This window comes from Staurois parvus, unplaced genomic scaffold (genome assembly GCF_062004578.1).
Source record: "Staurois parvus isolate SC_StPar_1 unplaced genomic scaffold, SC_StPar_1.0 ptg000131l, whole genome shotgun sequence".
Taxonomy (NCBI): domain Eukaryota; kingdom Metazoa; phylum Chordata; class Amphibia; order Anura; family Ranidae; genus Staurois; species Staurois parvus.
The window spans coordinates 9,734,421-9,751,923 of NW_028317927.1; the positions used below are offsets into that span (position 1 = coordinate 9,734,421).

The window sequence follows — 17,503 nt, forward strand, 5'->3', positions numbered from 1 at the left end:
TATTGTAAAAACATGGAGCTATACAAAACAGAAAAAGTGGCAAGGGCCATTTATTCAAGACCCCCCCCCCCTTACTTCTAAAACACTACATAACAGTACCTGTGGGGAAAATGTAGTGGAATAATATACTCAGTTTTCCGTAACTTACATAGTACAGGGGGTAATGTCAACCTCCTGCTGGTAATGTTGAATGGCCCAAACACTACAAGAAGATGATGCAACACAGTACTGGGTCAGAATTGGGTTACTTAACATTTTCCGATATCTGTCTGGAAGGAGGATGACAAGACCCTTGTTTATTCACTGCAGATGGAATCCAAGGTAAGGTAAGGGTCCAACCATATTTCTCCCCACCAGTACTTTAACCTTTTTGGGAGGTTGCACTTTGATTAACTGAACCTTGATAATGAGGTGGAAGGTCTGGTTACTATAGCTCAGAAAAGTAGTTTTAAAGGGCACCAAAGAAGAAAAAAATATTTGACTAAAGGTGGGGCCTAATGTGTTGATCCAGCCATATTATTTAGGTCATAAGAATCCCAGGAGAGACATTTTCCAGCCATGGTTCTAGCTCTGTCCCACCAGTGTATATTTTTTCACCTCTGGCTATTCCGGTCACATTTATTACTATATAAAACAAATTAAAGTCAATCCTTGTCTAGACTATGCACATTCAAATATTCTGAACAAACATTAAAAGCACTTTAACCACTTCAATACCGGGCACTTATACCCCCTTCCTGCCCAGGCCAATATTCAGCTTACAGCGCTGTTGCATTTTGAATGACAATTGCACGGTCATACAACACTGTACCCATATGAAATTTTTATAATTTGTTTTCACACAAATAGAGCTTTCTTTTGGTGGTATTTAATCACGACTGAGTTTTTAATTTTTTGCTAAATAAAACAAAAAACACCTGAAACTTTTCTTCATTTGTTATAAAATTTTGCAAGTAAATAACATTTCTTCATAAATTTAGGTCAAAATGTATTCTGATACATTGCTTTGGTAAACATAATAATAATAATTGAATTTGTATTTTTTTTTCAAATGTTTCTATTATTTTGTTTATTTTTTATCACATTTTTTCCTTTTTTTTTACTATTTTATTTTTCAGCACACTGTGACCAAAGCAATACAATGTTACCATAGTAACATTGAACTACTCTGGGCAAGTGATCAGGATTTTCTTTTTTTTAACACATTATGATCTCTTAGATTGTAAGCTCCAAGGAGCAGGGCCCTCCTATCCCTCTTGTATTGAACTGTATTGTTGCTGTATTGTCTCCCGTTATATTGTAAAGCACTGAGCAAACTGTTAGTGCTATATAAATCCTGAATAATAATAATAATATTAATAATAATAGCTAATACCAATGTATTTCACTGATATTATTATTATTATACAGTATTTATATAACGCCAAAGGGTTTGCTCAGCGCTATACAGTAGCAGGGGGGACAGAACATGAGACAAGACAAACAATACAATACATGAGGGGTTCGAGGGCCCTGCTCTTTCAAGCGTACAATCTAGGAGGGAGGGGAAAGTGGTACAGGAGGAAATGGCTGTGGGGGATGAAGTGGTGGGAGGAGTGGAGGAGGTCAGTTGTTAGGTGAGGGTGGGGTAGGCTTCCCTGAAGAGGTGGGTGTTCAAGGTGCGCCTGAAGGTGAGGAGGGTAGGTGACAGTCTGATGGATTGGGGTAGGGAGTTCCAGAGGATGGGGGAAGTCCTGGAGAAATCCTGCAATTGGGCATGGGAGGAGGAGATCAGGGAGCTAAAGAGTAGGAGGTCCTGTGAGGAGCGAAGGGCACGGGTAGGGTAGTATTTGGGTATCAGGTCGGTTAGGTAGTTTGGGGCGGCGTTGTGAATGGCTTTGTAGGTCAGAGTTAGCAGTTTGAATTTGATGCGCTGGGCAATCGGGAGCCAGTGAAGGGATTGGCAGAGGGGGGTGGCAGGTGTGGAGTGGTTTGTGAGGTGGATGAGCCTAGCAGCTGAGTTCAGGATAGACTGGAGTGGGGATAGCGTTTGTTTGGGTATGCCAGTGAGAAGGGAGTTGCAGTAGTCCAGGCGTAAGATGATGAGGGAGTGTACGAGTTGTTTAGTAGTGTCTGGGGTGAGGAATGTACGTATCTTGGAGATGTTGCGGAGGTGAAGCCTGCATGATCTTGATAGTAATTGGACTTGAAGTAGGAAGGAAAGGTTCGAGTCCAGGGTGACACCCAGGACTTTGGCATGTGGGGTGGGAGTGATGGTGGCGTTGTTAGTAGTGATGGAGAGGATGAGGGGGGGGCACGGGGTGGGGGAAGACCAGGAGCTCGGTTTTGGACAGGTTTAATTTGAGGAAATGGAGCGACATCCAGTCTGATATGTCGTTCAGGAGGTGGGCGATGCGGGCGGAGAGGTAAATTTGTGTGTCGTCGGCATAGAGGTGGTAATTGAAGCCATGGGAGTGTATAAGTTTGCCAAGAGAGGAGGTGTAGATGGAGAAGAGAAGGGGCCCGAGGACAGAGCAATCATTGTTACTGAATGAAACTGATTAATTCAGTCTTTTGTTGTGATTAGCTGTGATTGGGCAATGCTGATCACATGATACAGATGGGTTGTGCTTGGCCCTGTCTGTATCTTGTGACTGCCTTGACCATGACAGCTAACAGCATAATTGTATACAATGGATGGCATGACAGGAAATCATCCATTGTATACAACTGTCATGTGATCTGCTGTGACTGGTAACAGGCTGGTATAGTGATATGTAGTGACAGATTGCGCCACTGTGCGGCCCCGCAGCTGCATGAGCGGCTCATTTTGACAGGACGTCATATGACACCCAGTCACAACAGCGAGTGTCCCGCCCGGCCATCAATCTGCTACAGGCTGGGCGGGAAGGTGTTAAAACAAGCCCTCATTCCCCTGTGTAGTTATAATCTTTGTGGATGAAGCCATCTTTAAATTTCACAACAGAGGGACTGATACCCCTGCTCCTTTCACCTTAAGGCTACGTTCACACTTGAGCTTAAAGCTTTAGTTTCTTCAAATGTTTTTGGAGACGTTTTTTTACTCACGTCTTTCAGCTGTTTTCAGGTTGCAATGTTTTGGCTTTAGCCAATAGAAAGCTATTTACTAGGAGCATACGAGGCAAAACACGTTTGCAGGCACTCATATTAAATGCACATCTCAACCTAAAAAAGCTCAAGTACTTTTTTGAGTCTCGAGTGACAAGTTTCAAGTGATGCGATGCTCAGGTGTAAACGGGCACTAATAGAAATAACAGAAATCTTGATGTTGAGCACGGATGCACTTTGGGAATTACACATCAAATCACTGAGGTGTAAGGGCTTGTTTACACGTGTGGCAAGGATTGCTGCTCTACTGAAAAGTGATCCGCGCTCAGAAGCAGTTGCAGGCTAACCCCATTTACTTGACTGAGTTAAAGTGTTAATAAACCCACAACAGTAAAATCAGTCTGTATATGCAGTAAAGCATGTTTGTTCTACTCACCATGGAACCTAAGGGGTTAATCCTCTGCATTGTGTAAAAAAGGCTGTTTGATCCTGTCTTCTCTGCCCCTCCTCTTGTTGAAATTACCACCAGATACAGAATCCGTAGTCACATGTGCTCAGTTTGGTGTGTATTGCTAGAGAGGTTTTTTTTTCATGGGAGAGTGTCTGTGATCATCACAGGGCCAATCAACACTGTCCAGACAAAGGGTCAGGACTTTCACACCTTCCTAGAGCAGAAAGAAAACTCCTTCTACAAGCTTTAACCAGTGCTCTGCTGAAGTCACAAGACTGCTCTAACTGCTGATGAGAAAAGGTATTTAGCAGTTTATATTTACTAAAATAATTGCATTTCCATGTTCTGTGTACTGTGGGAGACCAGATATAGTGAATGCAGGGTCCTGGGTTTAGTATCACTTTAAGTTCAGCAGACAGTAGGCCTGCTGAATGTAACTGGGGGAACAAGACCTGCCACAGCCATGAGCTTTATGGCTGTGGCATATGAACACCTACAACTGCTGCCTCTGCTTAAAAGGAAGTGGCTGTTGGGTAGCAAAAACCTCAGCTAGGCCATGTGTTTTTACCACCCCCTTCAACTGCATGTGAAAATGAGGCATAACTGTTAGGTATAAAGCAGAATCTTGCCAGCCTTCTAATTTTTAAAGGCTCAAGGCTCTATGCATGAAGGTAAAAAACACTCTGTGTGCAGCAGCTGAGTGCTGGCGTGGCACATGAGAAGAGGAGGATCGAGGCCTCTATGTAAAACCATTACACATTTTTTTACTTTAATTGACTTTCATGTCAGTTTAATGCATTCTCTGCATAAAAGTAAAAAACCTTCTCCCAGCCCCCACATATTAACCAGAGGCTGATCTAGATCCATTACTGTGCCCAAGAGAAGCTACTTTCTCCACTCTCTCCTCACAGGACAGAGAGGCAACAGCAAGAGCCATTGGCTCCTGCTGACCAGTGACGAGGTTGGCCTGTGTTCCCTGTGTCTATGCATGAAGGCATCATGGCTTGGGATTGAGCCTGCACAAATGTCCCCATTGGTAGAGGCTCTTCCTATGGGGGCACTCACCGAAGATGAGGAGCCAGAAGAGCCAGTGGGGGACCCCAGAAGAGGAGGATCATGGTTGCTCTGTGCAAAACAATTGCACGGAGCAGGTAAGCAGAACACCCTATAACATTTAAAAAAAAAGGTTTAATATCACTTTAATGTCCATCGTGTGGAGCTTCTTGTAACAGCCACAGAAGGTGTGGAAAATTGGGTTTTGAATCACAAATCTCACTATCATTAGAATCCTTGGGAGATAACATTTTAGCATCTATCAAAAACTGTATAATAAGCTTTGGTTGGATGGGCCATTTAACATATACAGCTATGTGAGTTTATAGCTGTATATTTATTTTCATTCTTTTGTAGTACGAATCTGGGGGGTTTATTTTGAGTGGACATTTGTAGCTTTCTAACATGTTTTGGTCATTAGCTTGACAGGCTGTTGGCTGGGCTGGAGACAAACAGCCAGGCACTGAAATCCCACTGGTGCACAGATATTTGTATAAAAAGGCAGAAATTACCTTTTTTTCTTTGTGATGATCAGCACGTCATTGAAGAGGAGGAAGTAGACTTGTTGTTTTGTTGTTCTCTTGGAGAAAATACCGGTGTCCTCTACATAGGATGTCAGCTCACCCCTCTTCAGTAACCACCGGGAGGAAGATACCAATGGGAATGGCTAAAAAAGCATAATATATGAGGTCAGTGTAAAAAAAAAACAAAAAAAAAAAAAAACAGACCATATAATAAATTAAAATTACAATATTCCAAAGAGAAAGGTCATATAAAATATCCCTTTGCTAATGGACTACCAACTGCTAATGGACTACCAACTGCAATAATTTTTGAACAAAAGTGGCAGGCACCCAAAGGCTCCCAGTTCTTAGAGTAAAGCCCTGCTCAGTAGCCCTTGCTAAATTACTCAACCACTCTCTCTCTCAGATCTATATAACATAAATACTAACCATTCTGTAGTATTCTAAATACCGTAATATAAATAAATAAGGTCCATATAGTGAGCTCAGTGTAGAGTTATTCACCATAAGGTCATCACAATGGACAAGGGGGCACTCTGTGTCAGGAGGAAAAGAGTTAGGCTCCATGCATACTAGCATTTTTTTTAAGCTCAAAAACCGTTGGGAAAAATCCTGGATAAAAAAAGCTGGTTATAATGTTTTTTAGTAACATTTTAGTAGCGCTCAGAAGCATTTAGGAAAATTAGCGTTTAATTAGCATTTTTACAGCACATGTAGAGGGAATACAAAAGCCAGAAAAAAAAGCTATTAGGAGCATTTTAGTAGTGTTTAGGCTCCATGTACACTAGCATTTTTTTTAAGCTCCTAGAAGCTGCTATTAGCATTTTCTTTTCTGCTCCTAGAAGCTAAATAGTATTATCCTATACTGTATATCCATGCAAACTACATTAGGCTATTAGCATTTTTTGAGCTTCAGCATCTAGGAGCAGAAAAAAATTGTTTTTGTGGTATTCTTACATATACTGTAAAAACGCTAATAAAATACTAACACTCCTAAACACTTCTGAACGCTACTAAAAAAACGCTATTACCAGCGTTTTTTATCCAGTTTTTTTAGCCAAAAAAAAACGCTAGTGTGCATGGAGCCTAAGTGTTTTTTTCTGCTCCTAGACGCTGAAGCTCAAAAAATGCTAATGGCCTAAAATAGTGTGGTATTGCACTGCTAGGTCTTCCTAAAATACGTTCCTAAAATGACACATAGGATAACACGATGTAGCTTCTAGGAGCAGAAATAATATGCTGATGTTAGCTTCTAGGAGCTTAACAAAGTGCTAGTGTACGTGGAGCCTTAATCTCCAAATATGGAAAGGTTATTTTACAGTAAGCTGTGAAAATGTAGAATAGACTCCCTCAAGAGTTGGTTCTGGCCAGCTGAGTAGATTGTTTTTAGAAAGGCCTGGATTGTTTCTTAAATGCACATAATATAACTGGATACTAATATTTATAGTTAAAATTGATCCAGGGAATATGTGATTTCCTTTTGGGGGATCAAGAAGGATTTTTTTTCCCCCGCTGGAACAAATTGGAGGATCCTGCTTTACTGAGGTTTTATTGCCTTACTCTGGATCAACTATAGGTATAGGATAATGTATATGAACATTTTCTATTTGTGTGTATTTTTTTTTCTCCATTGGTTGAGCTGAATGGACAGGATGTCTTTTTCAAACAGAACCATGTAAAGATGTAGTCCAAGTTCAAAACAGAAAAGTCTTAACAGGCTTGGTAAGGTAACACAGGAAGTTTGCAAAGGACACAAGACAGTGCTAAATTTCTGACAAGATCAGCAGGGTTTTTTTTGCACAAATATAACAAAATGCTTTCGATTTTACAGCATATGTAACAGGCTAAAAGCGACCAAACAAGGAAGGTTCATTGTTAGAGTTTACAGACAGTACACTATAAGAATCAGTAAATGAGCATTCAAACAAGCCCTTACTGACCCCTAAGCTGCAGGTACTATGAAGTAATTGTGGAACAATTTAACCTCAAAGATAACAGCAGCAGCAATGAAGTAACTGAAACACTAAATACTTGAATGTCTATAGCAAATACTGACAACATTGAAACACACACTTGTTGAAGATATTCATGAACACGGTAACATGCCGAATGGTTCTTTAACATGAGTGGTACTTCTGCGAAGTCCAGTTATGAGCACTGCTAGGTCTTCCTAAAATACCGACATACATTGTGTCAAAACAGCAGCCCCTTTCCATCCCACAATGCACTGTACAGTGCCAGAGAAGCCTATCCCTCAGCTGTGAGTATGTCACGTATTTTAATTGGCAAGGGTTGGGGAAGGGGAGTTAGTATTTGCACAGGATACTTTATGAGGCCTAGTGAGGCTGACAGAGGGAGTTATGTTATATCAGAAATGATAGGATCAGGGAAATTACAGATCATAATATTCACTGGTGTTCATCTTAATATGTGACTTTCATATACAGGTGAACTTTATCTCAGACTCTCGTATTTACCAGCTATGCCCTCATATAACACTCTACACAGAATAAACCTGCATTTCCTCTTTCTTCACAATGCTTTCTCTGCTGCCTATGCCTGGACATGTCTTTATGTTTTAGCTTTCTTCATTTTCATAACTGAATAAATCCGGATATCATTATTGCATACATCTTTTTAGTATGACATCACTTAGATTATTTCTAATTAATATATGTTACTTTATTATTACAGACTTTATCTGAATGGGGTAAGGGTTATGTTCTGTGACTGATTATAAAACACTACCACCCAATTTATACCCAGAAAATGATGCGCAGGTGGCACATACAGTTGTGTTCAAAATAATAGCAGTGTGTTGAAAAAAGTGAATAAAGCTCAAAATCCTTCTAATAGCTTTTATTTCCATACACACAAATGCATTGGGAACACTACACATTCTATTCCAAATCAAAATATGAAGAAAAATAAATCAAATTTGTGTTGTTCCTCTAAAAACAAATGAAGAAAAGTGAGTATTAGACTGTTCAAAAAAATAGCAGTGTTTGTATTCTTCTTTACAAACTCAAACATTCACTATATAAACTGAAAAATGTTTGAAGATTTTGCTTTCCTTTGAATCACTTAATTAATATTTAGTTGTATAAGCACTGTTTCTGAGAACTGCTGTACATCTGTGTTGCATGGAGTCAACCAACTTCTGGCACCTGTGAACAAGTATTCCAGCCCAGGATGATTGGACTACATTCCACAGTTCTTCTCTATTTCTTGGTTTTGCCTCAGAAACTGCATTTTTGATGTCACCCCACAAGTTTCCTATTGGATTAAGATCCGGGGATTGGGCTGGCCACTCCATAATGTCAATCTTGTTGGTCTGGAACCATGATGTTGCACGTTTACTGGTGTGTTTGGGGTCGTTGTCTTGTTGGAACACCCATTTCAAGGGCATTTCCTCTTCAGCATAAGGCAGCATGACCTCTTCAAGTATTCCGATGTATTCAAACTGATCCATGATCCCTGGTATGCGATAAATAGGCCTAACTCCGTAGTATGAGAAACATTCCCATATCATGATGCTTGCACCACCATGCTTCACTGTCTTCACAGTGTACTGTGGCTTGAATTCAGTGTTTGGGGGTCGTCTGACAAACTGTCTCCGGCCACCAGACCCAAAAAGAACAATCTTACTTTCATCAGTCCACAAAATGTTGCGCCATTTCTCTTTAGGCCAGTCAATGTGCTCTTTGGCAAATTGTAACCTCTTCAGCACTTCTTTTTTTCAACAGTGGGACTTTGCGGAGGCTTCTTGCAGATAGCTTGGCTTCACACAGACGTCTTCTAATTGTAACAGTACTCACAGGTAACTTTAGACCTTCTTTGATCTTCCTGGAGCTGATTGTTGGCGGAGTCCTTGCCATTTTGGCTATTCTTCTATCCATTCTAATGGTAGATTTTCGCTTTCTTCCACTTCTTTCAGGTTTTGGTTGCCATTTTAAAGCATTTGCGATCATTTTAGCTGATCAGCCTATCATTTTCTGCACTTCTTTATATGTTTTCCCCGTTTTCAATAAACTTTTTAATCAAGGTACGCTGTTCTTCTGAACAATGTCTGGAACGACCCATTTTGCTCAGAATTTCAGAGAGAAATGCACTGTAACCAGCAATGTACAACAATTGCTGCCTTCCTTCCTTAAATAAGGGCAGTAATTTCCACCTGTTTTTCAAAGAATGAATGACCTCACTAATAGAACTCCACACTGCTATTATTTTGAACATGCCCCTTTCAATTAGTGATTCAATTACACAGAATCAGCAGCATGCATGTCATGACTGTTGGGTCTGTTGGATTTATATTACTCTACTACACCTGCTAGTAAATTATTTGCCATGTAGAAATATCATTTCTACCAAAAACAGTGATTGATCAGGTTAGTGATGTCCGACTGCTATTAGTTTGAACACAACTGTAAATCAGGGAAAGGGGTAGAGGTTCAAAAACTTTGTGAATCTTAAATCTGTTACGTTCACTCAACTCAGGGAGGATCTGTATTACTAACAAAGACTTATGAAATCATACTTAATGGGGCTTGTCACCATGTGTTACAACTTTGTGACTCACAAGCTGGCATTAGGTTCAAGGGCTACATTATAAAGCAGCAAAGTCTATAAGTAATAATCAGAAAAGTATGGGTAAGCATCAAATGATTTAAATAATCAGAACTTGATTATATAACCATTATAGCCGTTCTGCTTTTTTAAACTGTCTCATTGTCACTTCACACCCATTTAATTATTAGTTTTTAATATTATAATGAAGGGTTAATGACAACAAAGAGTAAAGTAATGGATCTCTTGGTCCTGAGCCAGACCATGGGACTGGTGGATGCCTGATCAAATGTCTTTACGCTGTGCCAAGACATGGGCAATATGCCAGCACTGGTAACTCCTTTCCTAAATGAAAGTCGACTGTTTCCTGTGAGGAGTCAATGCAGCAGGACAGTTCAGATGGAAACAAAAAGTAAGCTCAGCCAACTTAACCAATTCTCTGCCAAGATGGAATCTGCAGTAGAACTATCAACAGCCCTACAATACTACAGAAATATCCATGAGATTATATTAAATAATTGGACGCTTTTGTTATACTGTATAATAGTTTTGTCTGTGCTTTTCAAATTGAGACTTTGAGACTTAAAAGAGAGCCAGATGTTTACATTTTCTCTCCTAAACTGAAATCCAAAAGAATTTCAAATATGACAATCTCCACTGCCTAAAATGCATAAAAAAGTATTGCTATGCACATTTTGACTTTTTGTTATGATATATTAATCAGGTTAAAATATTTTTGACTGTTGTGAGCCAGAATGGAACACCAAAGATGATATTTTATAGAAAGACTAGATAATAAGTGGATAGTAAAAACAATGTGATTTAATTAACTTTATTATTTAATGTGCTTGGTTAACTTTATTAATCTTGTGTTTTAATAAGAATTTAATAAAGTTATTTTTCTAGCATCACATAACGGGTTTTTGCAGCAAGGCAAAAGTAATTTGTACAAGGTGCAGTCACCCATCACTTACTTCTCACTGAATGGATTTGTTTAAAAAACTGATTGGTGACTCTTGTTTACCACCCTCTACAAATTGTCATTGTTCCTTGTCTTGTTTTATAATGGACATAATAAATAAATTGAGCAATTCTCAAAAAATACAGTGATATAATAACATGTAAGACTTGCAGTGCACAATATATTTGCCTTTAGAAAATCAATCCCATTGTGCTTATTTCTGTGGAAAAAGCATACACTATCAAATAAATAATTGGCACTGGTTCCAGATCGCAGAGTACCACTTCCCAGAATTTCCGGATCGGGGGAGAGTGAGTCCTGAGTGTCTCACATACACTGTCGTGACGTGACAGTGCAGGTGCAAGGAGAAGAGAGAAGCAGAGGAGTAACTTAGAGCCTAGCTATCTCTTTTTATGTGCATGTGTAGGTGCCAGCTGAAGGCATGCAGTAAAAGTGGCTTGGTGGCATCCTGTGAGAAAATGGAGCCACCCGAAAACAAGACTGAGATAGGAAAGAATCTGGAGATATAGAATGCAAAGCATACAAAGGCTTACAAAGAAACTAATACAGCAAAGATGGTAAGTGCTGAGGTCTGTATATATATATATATATATATATATATATATATATATTTATTTATTATACATACATACACACACACACACCAGGTAAAATAAGTATTGAACACATCATCATTTTTCTTAATAAATGCATTTCTAAAGGTGCTATTGACATGAAAATTTCACTACATGTTGGTAACAACCCATGCAATCCATACATACAAAGAAACAAAAAAAGAATACGTTCAGAAATTAAGTTATGTGTAATAAAATAGAATGACACAGGAAAAAGTATTGAACACCCTAACAGAAATGTATTTAATACTTTGTGCAAACTCCTTTGTTGGTAATGACAACTTCAAGATGCCTCCTGTATGGAGAAACTAGTCGCATGCATTGCTCAGTGTGATTTTAGCCCATTTTTCTACACAGTCTTCAAATCTTGAAGGTTCCTTGGGCCTCTTCTATGAACTCTGATCTTTAGTTCTTTCCATAGATTTTCTATTGGATTCAAGTCAGGTGATTAGCTGGGCCATTCTAGCAGCTTTATTTTCTTTCTTTGAAACCAGGTGAGAGAGTCCTTGGGATCACTGTCTTGCTGAAATGTCCACCATCATTTCACCTTCATCATATTGGTAGATGGCAGCAGATTTTTATCTTGGTACATTTTTCCGTTTATCCCTCCTTCAATGATATGAAGTTTGCCAGTACCAAATGCTGAAAAACAGCCCCACACCATGATGTTCCCACCTCCAAACTTCACTGTTGAGATGGTGTTTTTGGGGTGATGTGCAGTGCCATTTGATCTCCAAACATGGTGTATTATGGCATCGAAAGAGTTCAATTTTGGTCTCATCTTACCAGACTATATTCTCCCAGTATTTCACAGGCTTGTCTAAATGTGCAGCAAACTTTAACTGAGCTTCAACATGCTTTTTCAATATGCTTTTTCTTCAGCAATGGAGCATTGCATGGTGAGCGTGCAACACAGGCCAAGGCGGTTGAGTACATTACTTATTGTTCCCTTTGAAACAATTGTACCTGCTAATTCCAGGTCTTTCTGAAGCCCTTGGCTCTTGGACAACTCTTCTGATAATTCTTTTCTCTCCTCTGTCAGAAATTATGCGAGGTGGTGTGGCTGGTTTATGGTGAAATGATGTTCTTTCCACTTCTAGATTACGGCCCCAGCAGTGCTCACAGGAACATTCAGAAGTTTAGAAATCCTCCTGTAACCAATACGATCAGTATGTTTTGCATCAATAAGGTTGTGATGGTCTTAAGAGAGCTCTTTGCTTTTAACCATGAGATGTTTCTTGTGTGACACCTTGGTAATGAGACACCTTTTTAGAGGCCATCAGTTGAGACTGAACCAGCTGATATTAATTTTCACTGACATGGGGCAGGATTGCTTTCTAATTACTGATAAATTTCAGCTAGTGTCTTGGCTTTCCATGCCTTTTTACACCTCCCTTTCTTCATGTGTTCAATACTTTTTCCCTGTTGCATTCCATTTTACTACACATAACTTTCTTTCTGAACTTATTTGTTTTGGTTTCTTTGTATGTATGGATTGCATGGTTTGTTACTGATTTGTGGTGAAAATTTCATGTCAATATCACCTTTAGAAATAGATTTACCTTGATAAAAAAAATTATATAATATACATACACACACAGTTATGCTCAGATGTGTGCATGCTCTTATTTAAGGATAGTAATCATATGAAGCCATTTATTATCACATCGTTTTCAAAAGGACTACGTAAGAAGGACCTTTATAAAGAAAAGGATATAAAAAGATAGCCAAAGCATTCAATATGCCAGACAGTACTGTTCAATTACTTATTAAGAAGTGGAAAATTCGGGGATCTCTTGATAACATGCCAAAGTCAGACAGTAGACTAAGAAAGATTGCAGCTACAACTGCCAAAAGAATTGTTCAGAATACAAAGAAAAACCCACAAGTGTCCTCAGGAGAACTACAGTGTGCTTTGGAAAAAGATGGTGTGGTTGTTTCAAGGAGCACAATATGATGATACTTAAAAAAAAAAAAAAAAAGAGCTACATTGTCGAGTTGCCATAAAGAAGCCTTCACTACGCCAATGTCACAAAAAAAAAAGCCCAGTTACTTCTGGCACACTGTAATCTGGAGTGACCATAACCAACCAAACAACCATACGTGCTATACTTGGAGAGGGGTCAACAAGGTCTATAGCGACAAGAATACCATCACACACCACCATGTTTTGAGGATGTGTGAGCTCTAAAGGCACTTGTAATCTTGTGGAAATTGATGGCCAGATGAATGTAGCATGTTATCAGAAAATACTGGCAGACAATTTGCATTCTTCTACATGAAACCTGCGCATGGGACATTCTTGGACTTTTCAGCATGACAATGACCCTAAGTAGAAAGCCAAGTTCATCCTCTAGTCGTTACAGCAGAAAGAGGTGAAGGTTCTGCAGTGGCCATCACAGTCTCCTGGGGAAATCTCAAACATGCGGTTCATGCAAGATGACCAAAGACTTTGCATGACCTGGAAGCAATTTGCCAAGATGAATGGGCAGCTAGATCACCTGCAAGAATTTGGGGCCTCACAGACAACTATTACATAAGACTGCATGCTGTCATTGACGCTAAAGGGGGCAATACACAGCATTAAGAATTAAGGGTATGCAGACTTTTTAACAGGGGTCATTTAATTTGTTTACTTATTGCCATGTTTTGTTTTATTATTGAGCCATTTTGTTATGACCCTGTGCTGCAGGGTCTATTGATGCTGACTGCAGGGAGATCTATTGTTGTTGGAGGGGATCTATTTCTGTGGGGGTGTCTGTTGCTGCTGGGGATCTATTATTAATAGGGGTGATCTTATTTTGCTGGGAGGGGTCTACTGTTGAGGGTGGTGTCTATTGCTACTCAATACTTGAGGGGGGGTATTTTGTTGCAGGGGGCGATCTATTGTTGCTGCTGGGAATGTATTTTACTGCTTTTTTTGTTAACAAATTCCATACAATTTACATAGCACCAAAAAATTTTAATTGGTTCTGAATTCTTTTTAAAGGGACGGTACTGGGAGGTGGGTAGGGGGTGGAATCAAGGAATGCTGCTCAGAGGTGGGTAGAGGTGGAGATAAGGGGTGACTCAGAAAGGGAGAGTTCCTGCACCTATTCTCTGAGAAAAAAAAAAAATATATATATCTTTTTTTTTTACATCTGTGGGTTGCCGCTAAAGTATTAATAGTTTAGGGGCAATGAAATGAACTGCTAATTTAGACAGCTTCCTCTGCAGCTGTCAGGAACAGCATTTATATCCCCACAGGTGTCAGGAACATACCCCAGCATGTATATCCCCATGGGTGTCAGAAACATACCCGAGCATTTATATCACCACAGGTGTCAGAAGCATACCCGAGCATTTTTATATTCAGGGGTGTCATGGACATACCCCCGGCATTAATATTTAATTGTCAAGGGCATACCCCAGCATTTATATTCATATGAGTAAATCAGTCACCTTAATCCAATCACAATAGAATGGTTCAAGGCAGTTGTTGAATGTAACTACTACTAGCTGTAAGATGACCTTGATAGATAAATGAAAGCATTCAAAAACAACATTCTGGATGACTGTTATATACTGTATGTGAAGTGCTGTAACTTGTCTAATATCAGTGGCATACTAATAGGGGTAAACTGAGGGATCTTTACTGTGTAGAAGGGTCATGTTCTAATGGGGAAACTGTACTGGGGGGGGGATGATGTCTGTATTAAAGTGTCTATACTGAGGGGTCTGTACTAAGGAGCCTTTGCTGGGAGTGTTAGTCTGTGCTAGAGTGATCAGTCTGTAATGAGATTTTGTGCCAAAGGGACCCATCTGTGCTGAGGACTTATCTGTGCTGAGTGGGAGGGGATCTGTCTGTACTGAGGGGTCTGTGCTATGGGGTAGGTCTGTCTGTACTGAGGGGCCTGTACTAGGGGGGCGTCAGTCTGTGCTGGGGGAATCCATCTGTACTGAGGGGTCTGTTCTGGGGATGAGTCGGCCTGTACTGAGGGTCCTGTATTGGGGGAGGGGGGGGTCAGCCTCTGCTGTGCTGGGAAAGTTCACCTTTATTGATTTGTCTGTGCTGGGGGGGTGGGGGGGTCTGTGTATATTGAGGGACCTTTACAAGTGGGGCATCAGTGTGCTCTGGGGGAATCCGTCTGTAGTGGGGGAATCGGTCTGTACTAAGGGGCCTGTACTGGGGGGGGAGGTGTCTTTGCCAAGGGGTCTGTGCTGGCAAAGTTCATCTGTACTGATTGGTCTGTGTTGGGGGGATGTTGGTTTGTACTGAGTGGCCTACTTGGGGGGAAAGGGGGGGGGGGGTGTTATTCTGTGCTGGGGTAGCCTCTCTCCTGAGGGCATGGTCTGTGCAGAGGGGTGTGTGCTGGGGAAGGGGAGTTTGGGTATAGGTAGTATAGGGGGAGTAGGCTCAGCTTTTATATAACTATGCCCCTTTAAGCCTCTCTCACTGTTAGAATGATTCAGCACACTGGTTATTTTTTGGGGGTAAGGGGTGTAAAAAATGATCCCACATGGATGCCAGATGTGCTAGGTACACCAATGTCTGGCATACCTAAGCGTAGCCAAGGGAAAATAAGCATTAAACTGATGGACAGCAGTACAGCTTGCTTAACCAGTTCTCGGCAGCGCTATAGCCAAGAGACAGCTACAGTGCGGTCGGCTAGTTCTGAGAGAACGTCCATGGATGTCCTCCCAGAACCGCGCCCCCTGGGGCATGCCCTGCGCACGATCTGTGATTGCTGTGTCCTTCGGACACAGCTGATAACATGGCTATGGAACGAGCCAATCACAGCCGCTTTTACCATCTGACCAGCTGTGCCCAATCACAGCTGATCAGCGGGTAAATAGGAAATTATAGTTATTGGCAGTCCTCACATGCTGTCAGAGCCGGTAAGGGGCATTTTGCAGGGGGACAGCTACACTGATCATCAGTATCCTGGTGATCAGTGTAGCCCCATCAGTGGAACCAAGAGTGCCCATCTGTGCTGGCAATCAGTGCCCATCAGTTAATCAGTGCAGCCTATCAGTTTCACTCATCAGTGTTGCCCATCAGTTCCACCCATCAGTGCCGCCCAACAGTGCCCACCAGTGCTGCCCAACAGTGCCCACCAGTGCTGCCCAACAGTGCCCACCAATGCCGCCCAACAGTGCCCACCAGTGCCGCCCAACAGTGCCCACCAGTGCCGCCCAACAGTGCCCACCAGTGCCGCCCAACAGTGCCCACCAGTGCCGCCTAACAGTGCCCACCAGTGCCGCCTAACAGTGCCCACCAGTGCCGCCTAACAGTGCCCACCAGTGCCGCCTAACAGTGCCCACCAATGCCGCCTAACAGTGCCCACCCGTGCCGCTTATCAGTGCCCATCAATGAAGGAGAAAAATTACTTATTTACAAAATTTTATAACAGAAACTAAGAAAAAGTTTTTTTTCTTCAAAATTTTTTGGTCTTTTTTAGTTTGTTTAGCAAAAAATAAAAATCCCAGTGGTGATCAAATACCAACAAAAGAAAGCTCTATTTGTCTAAAACAAATTATAAAAAGTTAGTTTAGGTACAGTGTTGCATGACCGCGCTGAGAGAGCTGAAAGATTAAAACTGGTCAAGGCAGGAAGGGGGTAAAAGTGCCCAGTAGGCAAGAGGTTAATGCTATCTTCAATGTATTAAAATTGTGAAGGTTTTTAGTGAAATGTCATTAGTACATACAGGGAAAACGCCTTGAATGACAATGCTCACAAGCATTGTCTTAGTAAGCAAAGACTTGATGAAACTCAACTACACTACAAGTGGTACTGCTATGAATACAAAGAACATATCCTCGCATATGTTAACATATTGTTTTATTACAAAACAATTTATGTTACAGCACATTCCATATGTTTAGTCATTGTTGGCTAATCTCTGTATTCCCAATAAGGTATTGTTTTATTATGAACAATTTCACTGTACATAGCTCCACAGAGACTACATGTGAGTTTTATGAGAGATAACATGAACTTGTGTTAATATAGGCATTATACAGATTTGATGAACTAATGTTCATGATGATTAATCTTTGGGCCAATAAACTTTCCTTGTGTGTATTCATTTTTTCCCTGCCAGAAAAGCAGTCCTTATCTTGGCACAACAGTTTTTGTTTCCATAGCAATCGTATAGGACCCCAAAAACTGTAGAAACATTTACTTTTTGTCAGCCATAACCAATAAATGCAATTGTGATTAGCATACAGTCAGTCATAAAGTAGACATACAGTGCTGGGCCAACTG

General features: G+C 40.6%; 1 protein-coding gene across 2 annotated transcripts in view; it reads right to left on the minus strand.

Annotated features, from left to right (window-relative positions):
* ARHGEF26 (Rho guanine nucleotide exchange factor 26) overlaps nt 1-17,503 on the minus strand; it is a 176,684-nt gene that overhangs the window by 51,287 nt on the left and 107,894 nt on the right. For both annotated transcript variants that reach the window (XM_089672608.1, XM_089672609.1), the window contains one exon: nt 5,083-5,237. In XM_089672608.1, coding sequence (XP_089528734.1) covers nt 5,083-5,237 — 155 coding nt within the window. The remainder of the gene's footprint in view (nt 1-5,082; nt 5,238-17,503) is intronic.